General features: G+C 39.8%; 1 protein-coding gene across 2 annotated transcripts in view; it reads left to right on the top strand.

The window, feature by feature from the left end:
- Positions 1 to 18,868, top strand: part of LOC143041509 (mitochondrial ribosome-associated GTPase 1) — a 39,711-nt gene extending 20,843 nt beyond the window's left edge. The window contains exons 4-5 of one of the 2 annotated variants that reach the window (XM_076213466.1): positions 4,852 to 5,030; positions 17,302 to 17,432. In XM_076213466.1, coding sequence (XP_076069581.1) covers positions 4,852 to 5,002 — 151 coding nt within the window. In that variant the 3' untranslated portion in view covers positions 5,003 to 5,030; positions 17,302 to 17,432. Of the gene's footprint in view, positions 1 to 4,851; positions 5,031 to 17,301 lie in introns of both variants that reach the window. The other variant, XM_076213467.1, reaches the window with a different exon arrangement.
- The last annotated feature ends 200 nt before the right edge of the window (positions 18,869 to 19,068 follow it).

The following is a 19,068-nucleotide window of genomic DNA, read 5'->3' on the forward strand; positions in this document are numbered from 1 at the left end:
TTGAGGTACAAAATTAATTCATTCCATGACCGCCATCGTATGTCAAATAAATCGTATCTCAAAACAGTTATTACCATTTAAATCAATGGAAGTTGTTGTTGTTGTTGTCGTTCCCTAGACTGTCTGTCCGAGCAGTCCCGTCTCCCCAAGGAAGGCCACAGCCGAGACTGGGTTTTCCCACAAATCCTTTATAGAGTGTATGTTGTGTTGTTTGCGTGCATGATTGTGTATAATGCAGTCTTCCATTATGTGTTGTATGGTATGGGGTGAAGTGTTACATCCCGGGCAGCTGTTCACAACACGGTCGTCCAGCCTCCTCTACGTCGTGGGACCACCCCCCAACCCCAAGAGTTGGGGGCCAAACAGCAGCATTTACCCCTGGCCATCAGCTCTACGCAGATGGCACCGATCCCCAAGGAGGAGCTACGCCTACCTGGGGGAGTACCACAATCAATGGAAGTAGAATTCAACTGTTACAGCGATGTGAAATTATCCCAAGACAAACTTAAATTGCACAAAACAAGCACAATTTATAGATAAATACATGAGTAATAACACATACATACATATACCAAGGCTTTTTCCCCCTTACAAGGGAGGTAGCCAAAAAGGAAAAGGCATAAAATCATTTCCACCCACTCCATCCCTGAATACACTCCACACCCCTCCACCCTCCCTCTTATCTTAGCACCTCCTGGATGACAGGTCATCCCTGCACCTTGTCCACTGCCCTGGGTCAGAAGCAGCATCGCAAGACACAGCACATCCACAGCAAGGCCGCTTCATTAAATCGGCGACCCCCCTCTCCGTCCCCCCATTGCATAAAAGGAGAAGACGGGGAGAAATCCCTTCGGGCTGCGTCAAATTTTGCTCACACATACTACCTCACCCCCCATTCCACCTCATGCAATCACATCATCCATATACAACCATTCTCCATTCACCCCTGTCTTCTGTCCTCTCCCGTCCTTCCTCAACAGACATTCCCCTCTTCCCCAAAGCCCCCTTCACCCCATCCATCCACCTCATCCTAGACGTCCCTTCATGTTCACTCCCTCCACATCTGCCTTCCATACCTCCTTTACTAGTCTTTCTTCACTCATTCTTTCCATGTGTCCAAACCATCCTAATATTCTTTCATCAATCGTATCTCCCAGCTCCTTTTCCACCCCTGTTCTCCTCCTCACCTCCTCATTTCTCACTCTATCTAGCCTAGTATCCCCCATCATACTTCTCAGACACCTCATCTCAAACACATTCAAACTCCTTCTCTCTTCTTCTCCTACGTTCCATGTTTCTGCCTCATACAGTGCTGTTGGCACAATCACTCCATGCAGTCTCCTCTTAGCATCCATTCCCAAATTTCTATTCCTCATTACACTTTTTAATCCACCAAGGCATTTACTCGCTTCTCTCAATCTACATTCTACCTCCACCTTCACTCCACCTTTTCCTGCCACATTTGCACCCAAGTATCTAAAACTATCCACTTCCTCCAGTTGCTCTCCCTTAATGCTCACTTCCAGTCTACTGCCACTTTCACCCCTTGTACATCTCATCACCTTACTTTTACCCACATTTATCTTACCCTCCCAAACTCTGCCACCAACTTCCTCAATCCCTCCTCCGATCCTGCCACAAGCGCAGTGTCGTCCGCAAACAACAGCTGGCTCACCTCCCACTTTTCTCCATTTTCTTTAACCATCTCCAATCCCTGACCCACTACCCTTGCATTTACAAAGGATTACAAAGGCGGAGCATGCCGACAGGAGACCTTTTGATCCATATCTACGTCGGATGCGGAAAAAAAAATCATATTAATAATAAAACAATAAATAAAAACTATAATAATGTAAATAACAAATAAAATACATAAATAAATGCATAGGTATAGTTAAATAATAAACAAACAGGTAAATAGTAAATAATAATAAATTGACATATAACTAATAATAAATGAAAATCAGACAGACAAATGATAACAAAACAAATAATATAAGAAATTATAATCATTACAGCATCTTACCTAGGTATCTGTCTAAATGATTCTTAAAGCTTCGAACTGAACTACATTGCACTACCTGTGCAGGAAGTTTATTCCATTCATTAACTACACGGTTGGCAAAGTTGTTTCTACCTACTTCCAAATTTAATCTATTTCCGGACAGTTTGAGACCATTGTTTCTTGTCTGATTCTCATTCAATGTGAAAATTTTGTCACTTTTGATGTTGTCAATTCCCTTTAAAATCTTAAAGACCTGTATCAAGTCACCTCTGAGTCTACGCTTTTTTAGGGAAAACAGATTCATGTGTTTTAGTCGATTTTCGTATGATTTATTTTTGATATTTGGAATCAGTTTTGTGGCTCGCCATTGTACTTTTTCCAGTCTGTCAATGTCTTTAATGAGATTCGGTGATCATACAGAAACAGCATATTCCAAATGTGGACGAACTAACGATTTATATAGCTTGTTAATGAGTGATGGACTTTTGAAATCAAAAGATCGCGCAATCAATCCCAGAATCTTATTCGCTTTCTCAGAGGCTGAAATACACTGTTTGGATGATTTGAGGTTGTTACTGATAATTACGCCGAGATCTTTTTCACTATTCACTTTTGTTAACGAATTTCCAAATAATCTGTAATCGTACTTACTATTATTTTTACCTATGTGCATTACCTTGCATTTACCTGTGTTAAATTTCATTAGCCACTTTTCAGACCATTGCTGTAATTGATCTAAATCTTCTTGAATATCTAATTGGTTTGAGTGATCATTTGCCACTCCGCACATTTTTGTATCATCAGCATGGTCTATATCATTTATATATACTATGAATAGAAGTGGCCCAAGAACGGAACCCTGAGGAACTCCACTTGCAACACTTTTCCATCCAGAAGTTTTTCCATTTAAAACAACTCTCTGTTTACGACCATTCAACCAATTACTAGTCCAACCTAATAGGCTACCACTTATTCCATGTAAAGCTAATTTAGTAAGTAGTCTTTCGTGTGGGACGGTATCAAAAGCTTTTGCAAAGTCTAGATATATTAAATCTATATTGTTTCTTTTGTCATAATTTGAGATAACTGTGTTGTAGAATTCGAGTAAGTTAGTCACGCAAGAACGTTTCCGTCTGAAACCATGCTGGATATCATTTATCAAACGGTTACTTTCTAAATGATGTTCGATAGCATCTCTGATGATAGTTTCCATTATTTTTCCTACGATTGAAGTCAAACTTATAGGCCTATAGTTATTTGGTTTCTTTTTGTCACCTTTTTACCTCTCGCACCACCCCATCCATGTATAAGTTGAACAGCCAGGGCGACATAACGCATCCTTGACGAAGTCCCACCTTTACCTCGAACCACTCACTCTCTCCATTTCCAATCCTGACACAAGCTCTACTACTCTCATAAAAACTCTTGACAGCTCCCAGAAGTGCCTTTCTGTCTACCCTATCATAAGCCTTTTCCAGATCCATAAAAGCCCAAAAAACATCCTTCCCCTTTCCTATAGCTTTCTCACATATCTGTCTTACCACAAAGATCTGATCTACACAACCTCTACCTGTCCTAAATCCACACTGTTCCTCACCAATTACTCCTTCTGTTCCTCTCCTAATCCTCTCAATCAAGATCCTCCCATAAGCCTTCCCTACTACACTCAACAGGCTAATCCCTCTGAAACTACTACATTCACACTTGTCCCCTTTTCCCTTGTAAAGAGGAACTATACAGGCACTCCACACTTCTTTTACTAATCTTTCTTCACTCATTCTTTCCATGTTTCCAAACCATCCTAAAACTCTTTCATCAACCCTATCACCCAGCTCCCTTTCCACCCCTGTTCTCCTCCTCACCTCCTCATTTCTCACTATCTAGCCTAGTAACCCGTCTGGGGTATTCCCATCTGGGGTATTGGCTGCATGTTATTGTGGCAGAGTAGCATGCAGTTGATACTTTAGGGTCTATATGGGGCATCCCTATGAACCAGATCCACACATCATTTTGTCTGTGATAGAGGAAAACTCTGTACATAAAAATATTATGACACTTTTATACTACGACTGTCCCTCCGATATACTATCCCCCAACCCCTTGTTACTGTCCTGTACCATTTCTCTGAATATTAATTTCCTTTTTCACCTACCTACCCTGTGGTGGGGGAAAAGAATACTGCCATCAAGTGTTTCCACTTGAGTCGTAAAAGGCAACAAAAAAGGGACGGGGGATGGGATTAGGAGTCCTACTACATGTAGCCCCAAAAGGGGACATTTCTAAAAAAGAAAATAAAGAAAATAATAAATAACAATGATAAATGTTATGTATCATATGCCACAGAGACAGGTGATAGCAGCGAAAGGAGGTGTGAGCCAGGAGGAAGAGGGAGGTAGAGAGGGCAACGAGAGCTAGTGTATGATGCACACACACGTACAATAGGTAATGATAAACACCCAATTAAACATTATAAACACACATTAATACAAATGAAATGGAAATAACTAAAAAAAATTATTATTAAAAACAATGCTAAACTTTTTTTTTTGGGGGAGGGGGCGCTTTCAGTTTAATTCTTTATCATCACTTTTACTTTTACATCTGGCCCTTTTGGCCACACCTTCATTACCCTCACTGTGTGGTCGCTTTAAGAGAAAATGATCAAGAGTGGTCTGTTTCTGCATCTGTTTTAATATGTTGCAAAAGTGTGAAAAGCACATAGCATTAAATAAGGCACTTGCTCTCCCTATAGACAATTTCTCAGGGTGCTTTTTCTCTACAAAATCAGACACTTCTTGCCACTTGGCAAGGATATCATGAATTTCACATGAAGTTACCTCCTCCAGCTCAACCTCCTCCTCTCTGCTGAGTTCTAGCATCACCTCTGAGTGGGTCATCTCCTGTAACTCCTTCAGCTCTTCCGTTGTGAGTTCTTCAGCATGCTCCTCAACAAGATCAGCAACATCAGCCTCATCTACCTCCAGCTCCATGGAATGACCAATGGTCATGATCTCCTCCTCAACAGGTGGTTCTGGTGGCTGTTTGAATCCCGCAAAGTCTTGCTGTACAACAACACTAGGCCATAGCTTTTTCTAGGCCGAGTTCAAGGTTCTGGTAACCCTTTGCCAGGAAAGATCTACGAGTCTTAGACAGATGTTGTAATGGTCTTGCCAAAATTCACATGATATTAAGTTGGTGTTTTTGCTAACTTCAAAGCAACGTTTGAAGAGCTGCTTTGTGAACAGTTTCTTAAAATTAGAGGTGACTTGTTAGTCCATGGGCTGGAGGATAGACATTGCATTTGTGGGCAGCTAAACAATGTTTATGAATTTGAATTCATCTAAGATGTCATCCTCAAGCCCTGGAGGATGACCAGGAGCATTATCTAAGAGAAGGAGACCCTTTAGTGGGAGATCATTCTCCGTTAAGTATTTCTTGACAGCAGGGCCAAAAACTAAGTTCATCCACTCTATAAAAAACTGATGGGTCACCCATGCCTTACTATTTGCTCTCCACATAACTGGTAATTTGTCTTTCAAAGCGTTATGAGCTTTAAAGGCTCTGGGATTTTCAGAGTAGTACACAAAGGCTTAACTTTACAGTCACCACTAACATTAGTGCAAAGGGCAAGAGTAAGCCTATCTTTCATAGGCTTTGTGGCTTGGTAGGCTCTTTTCTTCCACGGTGATAAACATGCACCTAGGCAGTTTTTTCCAAAACAGCCCAGTTTCATCACAGTTGAAATCTTGTTGCAGTATGTATCCTTCTTGAGCTACAATAGATTCATAAGTCTTTATGAAATCTTCAGCTGCCTTAACATCTGCACTAGATGCTTCTCCATGCCTAATTACAGAGTGAATGCCAGTTCATTTTTTAACGTTTTCAAACCATCCATGACTGCCTTTAAATTCCTCACCAACAGTACTTCCCTGTGGTGGGGAAAAAGAATACTGTACTGCCACCAAGTAATTCCACTTGGATCGTAAGAGGCAAGAAGAAAGGGACGGGGATTGGGACTAGGCATCCTTCTCCATGTAGCCCCAGGGGGGACATTCCTAAAAGAAAAAGAAAAAGCAGAAGAGGGTATGGGAGTTTTCCGACCAGCACCCTAAGGTTTGAGTCTTTTAATGTGCGTGGATGTGGTAGAGATGAGAGTAAAAGGGAAGAGATAGGTAGTATGTTTGTGAGAAGAAAGACGGATGTGTTGGCTTTGAGTGAAACTAAGCTGAAAGGGAAGGGCGAGTGTAAGTTTGGGAGTGTAAGTGGGAGGTTATCAGGAGTGAAGAGAGGGCGAGGGATGGAAGGGAAGGCTATTCTAGTAAGTGAAGAGATAGGTAAACGTGTAGTGGAGTGGAAGGAGGTTTCCTCAAGGATAATGTGGATGAAGGTGAAACTGGGAAAGGAGATGTGGGTCTTTGTAAGTGCATATGGGCCTGGCAGTGAGAAGAGTGTAGAAGAAAGAGAGGCCTTTTGGATAGATTTAAATGAGTGCATAGAGGATTTAGGGAGAAATATCAATGTAATAGTACTGGGAGACCTTAATGCTAGGGTAGGAAATGATCCAATTGATGGAGTGTTTGGGAAATGTGGAGTTCCAGGAAAGAATCGTAGTGGAGAGTTAGTGGAAATGTGTCTAGAAAGAGAGTTGATGATAGCAAATACAGTGTTTCGGAAGAAAGTCAAGCATAAGTACACATGGGAGAGGGTGGTGGAGGGAAGGGTGGTAGATAGAGCATTAATGGACTATGTAGTGGTAAATAGGATTATGATAGGATGAGTTAAGGATGTACATGTGCTAAGGGGAGAGGGAGGGAATATCAGATCATTTTTTGGTGGAAGGTAAGTTGAGAGTGGAGGAAGAGGAAAGGGACAAAAGGTAGGGAGGTGCTTAGACTGAACTCTTTAAGGGGACCCCCCGCCCAAAATCTATTTTTCTGAAGGATCTTGCTGATTTTTTCTGTGTGATATCTAGGTCTGAGGAAACCTTCACAGCATGAGTTTTATTCATATCTGACAAGTAGTTTTTTATTTTTTAATAAAAAAACTAAAAAATACCATATTTTTGGGCTTTCAAATCCTATCTCCTCTTACAATTTTTATTCGATGTCTTTCATTTTACAGCAAAAGAATCTTCTACATATATAAAAAAAACAAAATAGAAAGCTTTTTTTAATATCTTTGTTTAACGCCGAGGAAAAAAATATAAAAACAATTATCGAAAAAAACGCAAAATTTTGACTTTGACACATTATTAAAAAAGATTTATTTAACATATGCAAAAAAACTCTCTATTTCATTTTTTATCATTTATCTAGCTATTAATAGAGACCTCATATGCAAAAATCGAAAATTGAGGGAGGAGATAGACTTTGAGTATCAAAAACTTAAGCTTTTCAGAAATGAGTGTTAAAGTTTGTTTTTTTTCCTTAGTTTGACTAAATTTTACATTGGACCTCCTAAGACCCATTGAAAACAGGTTCCATTGTATTTTCATGATGATTTTGCATCTTTCAAGTAACTCAGGCACTTTGTACCCTCCTACAGTGTAGGATTTATTCACTCAAAGTGAGGGTCTCATAAGCCGCCACCTCACTCTTTGTCACAAAGTTTGAGTTCTTGGTCTAGAATGACCCAGCAAAGTAGTCTGATTGCTGGGATTCAGCTCTCTTTCTTTTCTTGGGTTTCCTTTCTGGTGTTGGAACAGGCTCTTGCTGCATCAGGGACATCACTGTGAGGTTTGAGACTCTAAACCCAAGGTGTTGCAACAAGGAGGCATCCTTGTAGCCACTTGTTAGCAAACAGTTGTTTGCGTAGAGACAACTTGTCTGATATAGGTGTAGAGGACAGAGGATCAGGTGCTGAGGATGTAGATGTAGATGGAAGGGAGAGAGCTGCTGGAGGGAGTACTAGTGGTGGTGGCGGAGGTGGTGATAACAAAGTTGATGCTGGGGTTCTTTCTTTCTCCCCTTGAGTTGCTAATGTAGACGTTCTTATCTTCTGCAAGTGTGCCTTTTGTTTGGATAGCTTAGGCATGGCTAATATCTTCAAATATCTCTTCACTGAAAAATAGATGCGAATTTCACACGGCAAATTAGTGAATGTGGCAAGCTAACGTGTACATGTCCTTTACTTTGTAAGGCTCAGGCCACTGCCAGTCGTGCAGGCTGAACTTCCTCACACCACATACTCACGTGCATGCCAGACGTAAGAGAAAACTTTATGAGTGCATCAAACGCAAAAAAATACTCACGTGCATGCCGGACGTAAGAGAAAACTTTATGAGTGCATCAAACGCAAAAAAATAGAGTAAAATATGGTCAAAACGTATGTAAACAATGGTCGTGCGCAGCATGTGGCTGCCGGGGGGAGGGAGGGTAGGCCCTTTAAACCCTTTAAAAATGGCGGTACGATAAAAACACTTTACCAGCATCTAGAGCAAGATCCCTACTATGTATTTATGCAATAAAAAAAAAAGGAGAAGGAGTACAAGAAGAAGCTGAAGGAGTGGGAGGGAGTGAAGGATAGAGTAGAGCTAGGTGTGGAAGAGGAATGGGGATGGTTCAAGGAGGGAGTCACAAAGTGTGCAAAGATGGTGTGTGGAACAAGAAGGACAGGAGGAAATAGAAGAAAGGGTAGTGAATGGTGGGATGAGGAAACAAAGAAGGTTGTAGAAGAGAAGAAGCGAGCTTTCACAGATTGGTTACAAAATAGAACGAGGGAGTCATATGAGAGGTACAAAGAAAAGAAAAGAGAAGTAAAGCAAAAGGTAAAGGAGGCAAAGAGGAGAGCAGATGTGAAATGGGGTAAGAGTATGACAGAAAATTTTGAAAGTAATAAAAAGATGTTTTGGAAAGAAATTAAGAGAGGAAGAGGAGGCGAATCAAATAGAGAAGAAAAGGTAAAAGGTGCAGATGGAGAGATGATAATAGAAGAGAAGGCAGTTAGGGGAAGATGGGAAGAGTATTTTAGAGAGTTGCTAAATGTGAAGGAGGAGAGGGAGGGAAAGATAGCTGCAGTGGGAAATGCTACGAAAATGACCATGATGAGTGAGGAAAATGGAGGAGAAATAAGGAAGGATGAAGTGAAGGCAGCAGTTAAGATGATGAAAGGTAAGGCACCTGGTCTGGATGGATGCCATGCAGAATGTCTAAAAAAGGAGGTACAGTGATGGTGGATTGGCTGGTGAAGTTATTTAATGTTTGCTGGAGAGAGGGTAGAGTGCCGGGGGACTTTACAAGGGAAAAGGGTACAAGTGTGAGTGTAGTAATTTTCAGAGAGATTAGCTTGTTAAGTGTAGTTGGGAAGCCTTATGGGAGGATCTTGATTGAGAGGATTAGGAGAGGAACAGAGGGAGTAATTGGTGAGGAACAGTGTGGATTTAGGACAGGTAGAGGTTGTGTAGATCAGATCTTTGTGGTAAGACAGATATGTGAGAAAGCTATAGGAAAGGGGAAGGATGTTTTTTGGGCCTTTATGGACCTGGAAAAGGCTTACAACAGGGTAGACAGAAAGGCACTGTGGGAGGTTTTGCGGATCTATGGGATAGGAGGAAAGCTTCTAGGAGCTGTCAAGAGTTTTTATGAGAGTAGTAGAGCTTGTGATAAATCCAAAGAGAATCCCAAAGAATTCTATAGTTACATTAGAGATAAAAAGGTTGTTAGGAATCACATTGGTCCACTATTATCTGCTGACGGTCAACTTGAATATTCAAATGAAGGAATGTGTAATATCTTAAACAATTATTTTAGCTCGGTATTCGTAAACGAAACACCTCAAAGTGAATCCCAAACTGAAACCTGTGAAAAGTCTGGGGTAAACTTACTCACTACGGTAAATATAACAAAAGAAAAAATTAAAAGGTGTATAGACAAACTCAAAGTTAATAAAACACCAGGGCCTGACGGTTAGTATCCAAGAATCTTAAAGGAAATGAAAAATGAGATTGTTGTTCCATTAGAAATTATTTTCAAGAAATCCATCATATCCGGAGATGTCCCAAGAGAATGGAAGCTAGCTAACGTTACTCCCATATTAAAAAAAGGTGACAAAAAGAAACCAAATAACTATAGGCCTATAAGTTTGACTTCAGTCGTAGGAAAAATAATGGAAACTATTATCAGAGATGCTATCGAACATCATTTAGAAAGTAACCGTTTGATAAATGATAGCCAGCATGGTTTCAGACGGAAACGTTCTTGCGTGACTAACTTACTCGAATTCTACAACACAGTTATCTCGAATTATGACAAAAGAAACAATATAGATTTAATATACCTAGACTTTGCAAAAGCTTTTGATACCGTCCCACACGAAAGACTACTTACTAAACTAGCTTTGCATGGAATAAGTGGTAGCCTATTAGGTTGGACTAGTAATTGGTTGAATGGTCGAAAACAGAGAGTTGTTTTAAATGGAAAAACTTCTGGATGGAAAAGTGTTGCAAGTGGAGTTCCTCAGGGTTCCGTTCTTGGGCCACTTCTACTCATAGTATATATAAATGATATAGACCATGGACTAAAATCTACTGTTTCCAAATTTGCTGATGATACAAAACTGTGCGGAGTGGCAAATGATCACTCAAACCAATTAGATATTCAAGAAGATTTAGATAAATTACAGCAATGGTCTGAAAAGTGGCTAATGAAATTTAACACAAGTAAATGCAAGGTAATGCACATAGGTAAGAATAACAGTAAGTACGATTACAAGTTATTTGGAAATTCATTAACAAAAGTGGATAGTGAAAAAGATCTCGGCGTAATTATCAGTAACGACCTCAAATCATCCAAGCAATGTATTTCAGCCTCTGAGAAAGCAAATAAGATTCTGGGACTGATTGCGCGATCTTTTGATTTCAAAAGTCCATCACTCATTAACAAGCTATATAAATCGTTAGTTCGTCCACATTTAGAATATGCTGTTTCCGTATGGTCACCGAATCTCATTAAAGACATTGACAGACTGGAAAAAGTACAACGGCGAGCCACAAAACTGATTCCAAATATAAAAAATAAATCATACGAAAATCGACTTAAGCACATGAATCTGTTTTCCCTAAAAAAGCGTAGACTCAGAGGTGACTTGATACAGGTCTTTAAGATTTTAAAAGGAATTGACAACATCAAAAGTGACCAAATTTTCACATTGAATGAGAATCAGACAAGAAACAATGGTCTCAAACTGTCCGGAAATAGATTCAAATTGGAAGTAGGTAGAAACAACTTTGCCAACCGTGTAGTTAATGAATGGAATAAACTTCCTGCACAGGTAGTGCAATGTAGTTCATTTCGAAGCTTTAAGAATCATTTAGATAAATACCTAAGTAAGATGCTGTAATGATTATAATTTATGTTATATTATTTGTTTTTGTTTTGTTATCATTTGTCTGTCTGATTTTCATTTATCATTAGTTATATGTCAATTTATTATTTACTATTTACCTGTTTGTTTATTATTTTAACTATACCTATGCATTCATTTATGTATTTTATTTGTTATTTACATTATTATAGTTTTTATTTATTATTTTATTATTAATATGATTTTTTTTTTTTTTTTTTTTGCATCCGACCTAGATATGGATCAAAAGGTCTCCTGTCGGCATGCTCCGCCTTTGTAATCCTTTGTAGAAATGAAGAGAGTGAGTGGTTCGAGGTAAAGGTGGGACTTCGTCAAGGATGCGTTATGTCGCCCTGGTTGTTCAACTTATACATGGATGGGGGTAGTGCGAGAGGTAAATGCAAGGGTAGTGGGTCAGGGATTGGAGATGGTTAAAGAAAATGGAGAAAAGTGGGAGGTGAGCCAGCTGTTGTTTGCGGACGACACTGCGCTTGTGGCAGGATCAGAGGAGGGATTGTGGAAGTTGGTGACAGAGTTTGGGAGAGTATGTGATAGAAGAAAGCTGAAGATAAATGTGGGTAAAAGTAAGGTGATGACATGTACAAGGGGTGAAAGTGGCAGTAGACTGGAAGTGAGCATTATGGGAGAGCGACTGGAGGAAGTGGATAGTTTTAGATACTTGGGTGCAAATGCGGCAGGAAAAGATGAGGGTTGAATGTAGATTGAGAGAAGCGAGTAAATGCCTTGGTGGATTAAAAAAGTGTAATGAGGAATAGACATTTGGGAATGGATGCTAAGAGGAGACTGTATGAAGGAGTGATTGTGCCAACAGCACTGTATGGGGCAGAAACATGGAACATAAGAGAGGAAGAGAGGAGTTTGAATGTGTTTGAGATGAGGTGTCTGAGAAGTATGATGGGGGTTACTAGGCTAGACAGAGTGAGAAATGAGGAGGTGAGGAGGAGAACAGGGGTGGAAAGGGGGTTGGGAGATAGGGTTGATGAAAGAGTATTAGGATGGTTTGGACACATGGAAAGAATGAGTGAAGAAAGACTAGTAAAAGAGGTATGGAAGGCAGATGTGGAGGGAGTGAACATGAAGGGATGTCCTAGGATGAGGTGGATGGATGGGGTGAAGGGGGCTTTGGGGAAGAGGGGAATGTCTGTTGAGGAAGGACGGGAGAGGACAGAAGACAGGGGTGAATGGAGAATGGTTGTATATGGATGATGTTGTGATGCATGAGGTAGAATGGGCGGGGGGATGGGGGTGAGGTAGTATGTGTGAGCAAATTTTGACGCAGTCCGAAGGGATTTCTCCCCGTCTTCTCCTTTATGCATGGGGGGATGGAGAGGGGGGGTCGCCAATTTAATGAAGTGGCCTTGCTGTGGATGTGCTGTGTCTTGCGACACTGCTTCTGACCCAGGGCAGTGGACAAGGTGCAGGGATGACCTGTCATCCAGGAGGTGCTAAGTTGAGAGGGAGGGTGGAGGGGTGTGGAGTGTATTCAGGGATGGAATGGGTGGGAATGATTTTATCCCTTTTCCTTTTTGGCTACCTCCCTTGTAAGGGGGAAAAAGCCTTGGTACAAATATGTATGTATGTACCAACAGTACCTTCCAATAGTTCTCCCTCCTTCTTAGCTGCATCATATTTAAAGTCTTGGAAGATAGCAATAGCCTTTTCTGAGATTATTGTTTCCATAACAGTCACCAGCCAACTCTCCTTAATCCATATTAAAAGTAGGCACTCCATCTCATTATGTAGGTCTGTTCTAAGCTTTGAAATAATAGTGATGCCTTTGGAAGGCTGCACCTTCTTTATTGCATCTTTCTGCTTAATGATTGTGGATATTGTTGATGTATTGCATCCATATTCTTTGGCTAAGTCACTCACCTGCACACCACGCTCATGTTTTGCAATTATTTCATATTTTACCTCCATTGAGATAATTTTTTGGGGGGGTTTCTTTTTACTATCCTTGTCTATACCTTTGGGACCCATGGTTATGCATAGAAATCAAAATAATAATACACAAAACAGGCACAAACACGACAAACAAACAGTGAAGACGTAAACAAGAAGACAACACATAAACTGAAGCATCAGGAATCGTTGGCTCTCAACGATTCCTGATGCTACCGTTGGCATTTCAAATTATCATGCATCACCACATCGCATCTCAAAATTTTTGTCATATGTTAGGGCATAAATTAAAAAAAAAAATTACATCATATCTCAAATTTTTCATGTGTTAGAACAATTGTATCTCAAGGTATCACTGTACCATATACTACTATACACTTTTTTTTTTATCAGCTGTCCCTAACCCAATTTTCTTTCTAATTACTTTAATGACTGTTTCCTTTGCATTTTCTTCCACTTGTTGCTGTACAATTTCTTTATAATCTTTTTTTTTTCTGATGTACTTTCCATTGATTTTAGATTTCTTGAAGATCTATCTCATTTATGGTATCTCCAACTTTCTTGGTCACCACTTACATTTCTTTTACTTATCTTTTCCAAGGCTCATTTTTGGTAGTATCATTTTTCATCCTTTCGTTTTCATTTTTAACTATGTTTAATTCTTTTTTTAGGTCATTAAGCTCTGTTGGTCTCAATATTCTGTCTTTTTACCTCATTCGTTTTTCTATACATTGCCCTGTATTCTGCTTTTAGATCTATAATTTCATTTATTAGTTCTATAATCTCTTGATTTCATAGAATATTTTTATACCTCATTCTCTTTCTAAATCTATACCTTTACCTAGCATCCTACTTTCTCTTTCAAACCCAGAAAAAGCAACATTCTATTCATACCTTTGGTTATGTAGAGGCATTTCCATATTACAGCTTTTTTTGGGGGGATGACACCTAACGACATTTCAACCCTGCTCACATCTAGTCTTCTTTTAGTTGGTTCACCATATTTTTGTCTGCCTCCACCATCCTCCATTTTGAATTACTTTTCATTCATTGGATTTACTCTAATAAATAATTTTGGTCACTCAATAAGTGAAGCTCCCCCTTTCCCATACAATACCAGACTAGGTGTTTCCTCCAACTTAGCAAAAAAGCTCTGTACTCCAGAGCTCATTTTAGATGTCCATTCCAGATGGTGGTTCGTCAGTGTGTGAAGGTAAAGGTGGGGCTGTGCCAAGGTTGTGTAATGTCACCATAGATGTTCAACCTGCATGTAAATGGGCTAGCAAGGGAATGCTAGGCAAGGGTTGGAGTTGATGAGTGTGAGTGGAGAAAAGTGAAAGATGAGCTAGTTGTTGGCAAAGTGTAGGAGGGTGTGTGAGAAAAGAAACCTGAAGGTAAATGTGGAGAAAAGTAAGGTGATGAGATGTATATAATGCATGGTGCAGATGGCAAGTTGGAAATGTTTGAGTAATATGTTGCTAGTGTTTTTTTCAGTTGGTCATGCTTATGTGATGGGATAGAAGGTTCTTGCTTAGAACTGTGTGCCTATTATTTTTATGTGTTGTTCTATAGGGATGATTTTGTTTGTTTTAGAAGCTATCCTTGCTACATATCTTTATGTTTATTTTCTTGTATTTTGCTGTTAGGTCATTGATGTGTGAGCTGGCATTTTTTCTCAGACAGAAATGAGAGGGAGGGGTGGTGAATGGGTGGGAGTGGAATTATACCTTTAGACTTTGGCTACCTCCCTTTTAAGGGTGAAAAAGCCCTTGGTATATGTATGTATGTATTTTTTGTCATAGTATCTATTTAAATGATAGTTTTTTGTAGAATGTGTCGGAGGAGCTATATTGAATGCTACCACAATTGTTCATTCTTGAGATACTTCATAAATTCTATTTAAATGATAGTTTTTTGTAGAATGTGTCGGAGGAGCTATATTGAATGCTACCACAATTGTTCATTCTTGAGATACTTCATAAATAAATACTTCATAGTAATACATAATACTTCATAATAATACATAATAAATACTTCATAAATCTTTAATAGTGGAGTCGCATGTGGTAGTGAATGGAGGGGTAAAGGTGGAGGTGAATTATAGAGTAAGGGAAGCATGTAAATGCCAGGGTGGAATGAAAAGTATTATGAGAAATATGTATCTTGGGATGAACACAAAAAGAAGATTGAATGAGAAAGTGATTGTGCCTATAGCACTGTATGTAGAAGAGACTTGGAATTTGAAAGAGGCAGAAAGGAAGAGCCAATGTGCTTGAGATGAAATGTTTGAAAAGTGGTAGGTGTTACTAGGATGGGCAGGGGGTTAGAAAGAGAGCAGTTGGATAGACCAAAGAATACCGAGATGGTTTGGGCACATGAAAAGATGAAGTGAAGAAAGACAAGTAAATGTGAAAAGCAGAAGTATGTGGAGTGAACATAAGAGAAAGACCAAAACTGAGGTGGATGGATAGAATAAAGGGAGCATTGGGTGTTAGAGTAATGCACATAGAACAAGAAAGAGAGAGTGCAGAAGTTAGGAGTGAATGTAGACTGGTTGAAAATTTATGAAGAATTGATGTGGTCACAAGTACTGTATTTTCCGGCTTAAAATGCGCATCGGGTTATAATGCGCACCCATGCACTTCGTTATCTCAGTACACAGATAGCGCGCACCGATGTATAACGCGCATGCCCGATCGCATTTGTCTATAACGCAGTTTTACCTCGGTATTTATATCATGTGAACGAGGTTACATGGAGAAGTATTTTTCATTGGCTAGAGCCACCGCTGGGAAATCTGTTGATTTGTCACTAAATTAAGTGTCAGTTTAGGCATCAATCAGGACACAACTAAGAAAAAGTCAGAACTACATGTACTGGTATATGACTCATGTTGTGCGTTGGTCCCTTATTACTTTGTAGCTTAAATAGTTTGTAGGAAATATGATCTAAAAAAAAGTTTATTGAAAGTAAAATATACAGAAAAATTTTGGGATTTTTACAGAAAATGTTAATTTTATATCTTGAGGAAATAATTCGTCTTTACCATTTTTTTTATTTAATACTGAAACAAACTACAGACTGTTTCGTTTTAGCTTTGAACCTGCAATGACAGTGGTGAAATAGGACAGTCTCTCATCGAGGTGACGTTTAGTTAATATAACTCCCGAAAGAGGGTGTTGTAGTCAGGTGTTTGACACGAGTTTATGAACGGCCGCAACGGAATTTGTACCATACCTAAAGTGAAGCAACAAAGCCAACATAAAAATTCAAACTAGGATGCTGTGAACATGGGCAAATATCATGAATATTGATCATGTTTCATGGTGTTTAGGCCTATTTAAACATGAAAAATAAGATTCGACAGATACCTACCTATACCAAATATTTATATACGGTAGCCCATGCTGGCGTATTCGTTCATGTCACCATGGCTGTTCTTCTTGTTCTCACGGAACGTCACGGAGAAGTGTGCCGTCCCGACTTTGTGACGGCCAACATTGTCACGTTGTTGTGAAAAAAATTACACACACAGCCGCAGAATTTTTATCGTAGGCAATAGATAATGCGCACCACCGGATAACGCGCACCCCCCAGTTTTAGGTCCTTCCAACGGAAAAAAGTCGCGCACTATACGCCAGAAAATATGGTAATAGGCTTCTTATCCACTCCATAGAGACTTTCTTTAAGTACATTGGGTGTGTGGGGGGGGGGGGGATTGCAATGGAAGCTGTGGTGATAAGCCAGTTTTGGCTATCAAGTCCTGCTTTGGAAGCTCTCTGCCTTGTTGTATTACCTTTGACCCAGGTAGTGTGGCAAGATACAAGGATGGCTCTTCATTCATGAGGTAACAAATGGGTTTTAGATAGGTGTGGGATGGGTATAAGCAAGTGCAAGCTTTGATTTGGCCACTGCCCTTTTTAAGGAAAAGAAAAAAATTAGTATGAATGTATGTATGCATATCATTATTTAGGTGCAATAATGTAAGATTGGATTTTGGACATGAAAATATCTATATTTTACTATACTTTCAGGAACAATTGGATAAGGAAAGTACGCTTGCCTCATATTGGAATGCAAGAGGTACCTGACCATACCAAAGCAGCATTGTATTTTCTTCAGGGATTTCGAAAAGGAGAATATGGACGAATAACTTTAGACCATTTTGAAAAGGCTAAATAAAGCATAGTACAGGTAAACGTCGACTTACGATGGCCGCGACTTACGATTGTTCGACTTTACGATGACGACGACGACGACGATATGATAATTTAACCCCTTCCATACGGTGCCGCACACGTAGGCGTCATGAGGAGCAAGTGGATTCGCGACGCTGCCATATCGGCGTCTTGATTATATTTATTGTAGTCGCCCCTGTGTTTTTACATTCTCTCAAATGCGCCCTAAATCCCATTCTCTGTGGTTTTCAAAATTCGCGGGTGAAAGAGAGAACGATCGATATAAGCGGTGACTATATTTTATGATGCGAGTATTATTACGTCACGTCGTACGGCTGGCATTGGCTGCTGCCCGCGAGATTTAAGTACCGTACTGAAAATACATATTATAGTGTTTGAATATGGTAAAAAGGATAAAGATAATTAAATAAACTACTGTACATGTTTAATAGGCTATATTCAGTATCTCTGGTGGTTAATATACAGGTAGGCTAGGTACAGTGACCACGGAACAGAGTGATACACAAATTGGGGATCGACTTACGATGAAATCGTCTTACGATGGCTCTATCGAAACCTAATGCCATCGTAAGTCGACGTTTACCTGTATATGGATTCAGTTTTTCCTATGACAATATAAGTATTGCCTTGAATTTCACTTAATGGAAGTCTGCAGCTCCACAAGCAGCTGCAGCAGTCTTTGGGACCTCCCATAGATCTCCTGGGGAAATATTGGACTGTTGCATGTGTTGAGTTAGTGTAGGACTGTCTGTGTTACCAGTTTGTACTAATTGGAAGAAGGGAGAAGTTAAGTAAAAGCAGCAACGACTGCAACAGCACTGTAGGAGAGAGGCCAAACGCAGAGTATGGGATCCAATATATTTAACGTTTCGCCCAGCAGGGCTTCTTCAGAAGAAGCCCTGCTGAGCAAAACGTTAAATATATTGGACCCCATACTCTGCATTTGACCTCTCTCCTAAAGGGAGAAGTTAGCTCTCTTTATGCAAAAATGTAGAGGAAATACAAGTAGCCCTTCCAAAACAGTCATTTCAAGCCAATCATGGTATATTGGGTGTGCTACTACATATATCTGAGCTACCCATAGGATGGGTGGGGAGGGTGGCTAATGAAGGGGTAGTACAAAGTTGCATAATTCTGCAACTAACACACCATGATCAGATCAAAACAACTATGTTTGCAAAAAACTACCTGCTTAACCAGAGTTAATAGAGATCTTGGACCTGGTCCAGAGATTAAGAGCACCTCCAGATGAAGATAAGGATGTTAACAGGTTTTGAAGATGAGTGGCAGAGAGATGATTATCTTTGACATCCATCTTGCAGGGACCAATGAAGGGTACCTGCATGTGATAGTCCTGCAAGATGGACAGTAAAGTTATCCATTTAAAAAAAGAAAAAAAAAACTCTCCTCCATTTGACCGTCAGCCCTTTTGAGAGGGCTGACATTCAATCTCTGGACTGGGCCCAAGATCTCTTGTTAGCAACTTCAACTGTATATCTTACACTTTCTCACACATGGAGAGCTGATATGTGGTGACTACTCCTCTTCCCTTACCAATTCCAGATAGTGACATGGGAACAGCCCCACTCTAATACAACACAG

This window comes from Oratosquilla oratoria, chromosome 31 (assembly GCF_046742065.1).
Source record: "Oratosquilla oratoria isolate Oo_2021 chromosome 31, ASM4674206v1, whole genome shotgun sequence".
In the NCBI taxonomy this organism is placed as follows: Eukaryota; Metazoa; Arthropoda; class Malacostraca; order Stomatopoda; family Squillidae; genus Oratosquilla; species Oratosquilla oratoria.